Source organism: Austrofundulus limnaeus, unplaced genomic scaffold, assembly GCF_001266775.1.
Source record: "Austrofundulus limnaeus strain Quisiro unplaced genomic scaffold, Austrofundulus_limnaeus-1.0 Scaffold12, whole genome shotgun sequence".
In the NCBI taxonomy this organism is placed as follows: Eukaryota; Metazoa; Chordata; class Actinopteri; order Cyprinodontiformes; family Rivulidae; genus Austrofundulus; species Austrofundulus limnaeus.
The window spans coordinates 3,333,907-3,338,537 of NW_013952414.1; the positions used below are offsets into that span (position 1 = coordinate 3,333,907).

A 4,631-nucleotide genomic window follows, 5' to 3' on the forward strand; every position below is an offset into this window, starting at 1 on the left:
GCTCGCTAGCAGCTTCACACCAAGGACCTATCCACGTCATCATTTACCCAGAGTGCTTTGCATGTAAATAAAATGGCCCCATCCCTGTAATGCTGTATGTTTTTAAACTTTTAGTTTAAAAATTATAAAAACTAAACAGCCTACAGAATTTTTACAMTCTTTATTTTACAGTTAAAATATATGTTTATTAAATCATGTCTACTGTTACAACTAATCAGGGATCCCTTTAAAAGGGCAGTTGTGTTTGGGTAAGTGTGCAGCGCTATGAGGCTCTCACGTTGTGTTAATAAAAAAGTTGTGCCCATTTCTATCATTTACAYCACCCAACCCTTTGCTGCTTTGGCATGTTTTCACATCCTGACCACTAGATGACACCCATACTCCACGACACATGAGCATCAAGTCAACATCTACCGCCTCACATTTCCACCTCTACATCCTCCTGTTAACACTGGTTTAAACAGATACAAAAATCATTTTTAAAATGCTTCATTCTTTGAGATGAACTAACTGAGGCTCAGTCAGCTTCGGTTTTATTGACTTGCTGTGATTAATGGGGCCTCAGTGCAGTCAAGTTGTCAGACATTTACAAGTCGCGTTCCACTGTGCCACAACTGAAGTGGACAACCCGAGCACAGAGGCCCAGTGAGTGTGAGAAGGCATCTCATTAGTTGTCCCGGCCCAGCAGAGTGGCCCGTTTCTCCCAGGAGAACAGTTTAAGGATCTGGGAAACTCACTGAAACGGCAACAGCTGCGACTCCGCATTAACCTGATGAAAAGTCATCCTCCCTTTTCTTCGTCTCTTTCTTCATTTCAACTGTTTTGTCAGTCGGTCCCAGCAGACCGCCTCCGCCTGGATCCCAATCCATCTGTTGTCACATCATTGTGAGGTTTAACTGGATAAAACGAGCTTCTGGATCAAGGGATCACTCGTGTCTACTGTGTTCTGCAGACTATAAAAGTGGATATTAGTGCGTGTGAGTTTGCGTAAAAAAAAAAAAATTTGAAAGTTTGGCTCTTTGTGCAGGTTGTGTTAATGGAGAGCTCTGCTGCTGACCTTTAGCTTATCCCTGAACTTCAAGTTGTTGCTGTGGTTTGTTAACTTTTTTTATTCTCTTTGGACTGAAACAATCATTCAGATTGCAAAGACTGAATAAAATCAGCTTTCAGCCCGGCCACRTMGCTCAAAACTTCAAGACTCATGTTMGAAGAYATACGATGATATGTGACTGATGTCTGTAAARCAAAAAGTTTTAAAAAGTTAACATGTAGAATATCAAAGTCACTGCATGAAAGCATTTTATTTGGGTCGGGGGCAGAGTTTTATGAAATGCCAGAATATGGGAGACTCTTCATCACAAACAGACATCGAAAAAAAAAGTAAAGTTTTCAGTACATTTGCTCAATGAGCTGCACTCAATCTACTCCAGAAGACATTAATATTAGTATTGTGCTRAAGTAATATAATTATAAAAAAAACAATAGTTTGAATAAACACACAAGTAAAATCTTAGCTTTTCCCTCCGAGTTTCTGTACTTTTTGTAAAGTCGTCTTGAGCATCAGATGTGCAGAAGTTCATTAAGTTAAAAATGTAAAACACAAGAAGTAAACCAACATTATGGTTGCTTTTATTTTTGAGTCGCACCAGCAGCTTTGAAAAACAACATAAATAATTCCTGTCCTTTTAAAAAATACCAAAGAAAACAGTGGAGCGGCTGTATAAAACAATGTATTCCTGCACAAACGCTCCCGGATTATAATAATCCAAGCATATCCCAGCATGATCTGTGTGTCCTGAAAACAAATGGATCCTTTACTGAGGCAGACTGGCAGAGTAKATGTACCCTGCTTTGTGCTTAGAGTCTCAACTGCTCTGGGACAATGAACAGGATAAAGTGGGTCTATAAAATGACTTAATTAAAAAATGGACAYCTTTAAGAGAAAGAAGTGCCAACTATCTAGTGCAGACAAAGACTGTTGAAGAGGAGACAACCTCTAAGGAAAAATTAGTAGCCAAAATAAGGTCATTATTTATTTAATCTTGCAGATAATATCTGCTTCAGCATCATAATAAATCAAAGTATCAAGCAATACTTTGGGATGTGAAGCAGTATAATTTACTTCAGGGTAACATTTCAAACCCACAATGTTTAATCGAACTGTAAACAAAAATATAAAAAAAGCACTGAAGACAGTAAAAATATAAAAGCAAAAAACAGGGTTTTACAATGACATAAAAAGGTGTTAAGTCACAAAGTCCCACTGGTGTAAAGTTTTTCAAAGCAGGTTTGTTTCTGAGTCCTGTTGCAGGTTGTGTTTGAGCTGCTGAGGGCCTATGCTGTGGCACCACAAAGTCTTATAGAGGCTGAGATGTCCTCCTCTGGTCGTCCGGTGGTCAGAAATGGCCATGTCTGCAAAAAAATAAAGACAAAAKAAAATAACACGCAAMTAGGTTCCTCAATACATCCTGACTTTTTTGAAAATAAAGTGTTTTGTGTTGTTAATCATCAGATGGATGTTAAACATCAAGCAACCTGTAGAAAGCACGAGTCACTTTAAAGCTTCCTACCAGACTAACTGGGTGCGCAAAGCTGGTCTCGAAGCGCTCCTCCTGCAGCAGCTGTCTGAGGTGGGAGATGTAGCTCGAGGCGAGACGGAGCGTGTCCAGCTTGGACAGTTTGGTGTCCGCAGGCACCCAGGGCAGGCTGGTTTTCAGCCTGGAGAAGGCTTTGCTCAGCACTCTCATCCGCGCCCTCTCCCGCGCGTTGGCCGCRTTCCTCTGCGTCTGCCGCGCCTCCTTCTGGTGCGGCTCAGAGAGTCYGCTGCTGCTGTGGGCCTGCTTCCTCCTCCTGTCATCTTCCTCTTCGGAAAAGCGCTCGGGACTATAGCAGGTAGTCTTCCTCTTTAAACGGGACCTTCCATGATGCCTCTCTTCCTCCTCAGCATCACTGGCAGCGGAGCCGGTGGACATGGCTGCTCCACCTGAGCCTTACGCAGCGTCGCAGGTGCCTGGAAACGTCTTTGATTGACCGTTTCTGACAATCTTCCAATAAATTTACAAGTCAGCCTCCTTAAATTCCCATCTGGTAACTCTAACTCACTCTGAGTCTGCCTCCAACTGTGACCCGACTCCTTGTTTGGGCCTCTGTAATTTAAGTGCCCTGGCCTTGGCATCTGCAGCATTTCTCCTCCCCTTTTCTCCAAGACTCCATGACCTCARCAAGACCACATCTCTGTTTTTATATATGCAAACTGCTCAAGRCCTAAAGTTGCTCATCTCCAACCAGATAATCCAGTTAAATGTCTTGAATTTACACCTGCTYAATGAGACTTGTCTGCAGAAATTATTGCACCAAAGCAGTGTAAATCTCCAAAACCTGTTGCATCACAGGAGGTTAAAACTTCCCTAATATCGGTGTGAAGACTGCAAAAATGTAGTTATGCAGATTTCCCGTAAACACCTCAGCACTTTGTTGCTCCTGCAGATGTGCTTTGGTAATAGAAATGTCTTGAGGACCTTATCAAAAGTGTCTAATCCTTTGCTGGTTTCACAGAGGGATTGGGTTTCTGCAGATGGAGCGGCCTTTCACACGCAGCCTGCGTGCACCAGCTGTTCTGGGTTCCCATGACATCTGGAGCGCTGGCATGACAAGGGTGTGGCAGATGCAAAGAGAGGCCCCATCTTCCATCTCATAAAACATTTTTTTTTCTTTACAGTTCAACATGGATTGGATTGTATTTGTTGTGCACTTCAGGCCTCTCAAAGTGCAGGGAACAGTTAGACTGCCATGGTGTGGATTGAGGTCAACGTCATGGAAAACACCTGTTAAAACATCTGCTTTTTCAAAGAAGTAAAGGTTTTTTCAATGTTAGGGTTTATATACATTTGAGATGGAGTTGTTTGAAGCTGGTCAAAGCAATCAGAATGAAATGCCTAACATTCTTTGAAGCAATATTGCTAGCTGAGATTTGAATGAAAATCTTGTGATAAAATGGACAGAGTAATAAAGGTTTGATCAAACGTATGAAATGTTGTGTGTAATCCTGTGTAATCTTGTGATAAAATGGACAGAGTGATAAAGGTTTGATCAAACATTGTATGAAATGCTGTGTGTAATCCTGTGTGATATTTTGCTAAATGTGTTAGAGCTCAGACAATGTGCTAAGGATGACTCTCGACTACTACCACACCAAAACTTAGCCCAATATCTTGAACACTGGCAACATCATGGTCATTTTTGTTTCCAAAGGTCAACTGGCTGTGGTGAAATGAAGTGAAACAGTTGTAAATGTTCATCCCCTGTTTGCTGAAAGTTTCATTAAAATYTGTCCAGTGGATCTTGAGATTATTTGTTAATGAAATATCAGGCCCAAATGAGAGATCAAATTCTGCACGAGATCAATTCAGTTCTCAGATATGAATATTTATTTACAGAYATGCAAAGTTACCACATGTTTCAGAGCTGGTGTAGTCCTGGAGATCCAGGAAATGGCTTTGAATCGCACCTGACCCACAGCTTTTACCAGAGTCAAGTCCCATCCTTATAATGATGTCATAGTAAACAAGGGAGTTTCATTAAAAGAAACATTTCAGAAAATTCCACTTTTTTAGCCATTAAATACATTGTGT

General features: G+C 41.2%; 1 protein-coding gene across 1 annotated transcript; it reads right to left on the reverse strand.

The window, feature by feature from the left end:
• Positions 1-2,020: 2,020 nt before the first annotated feature.
• On the reverse strand, positions 2,021-3,172 carry msc (musculin (activated B-cell factor-1)). The gene is made up of 2 exons (XM_014002145.1): positions 2,571-3,172; positions 2,021-2,412 (listed from the first exon to the last, which is right to left on the reverse strand). The coding sequence occupies exons 1-2, from the start codon at positions 2,970-2,972 to the stop codon at positions 2,335-2,337; spliced, it is 480 nt and encodes a 159-aa protein (XP_013857599.1). The 5' UTR covers positions 2,973-3,172; the 3' UTR covers positions 2,021-2,334.
• Between the last annotated feature and the right edge of the window lie 1,459 nt (positions 3,173-4,631).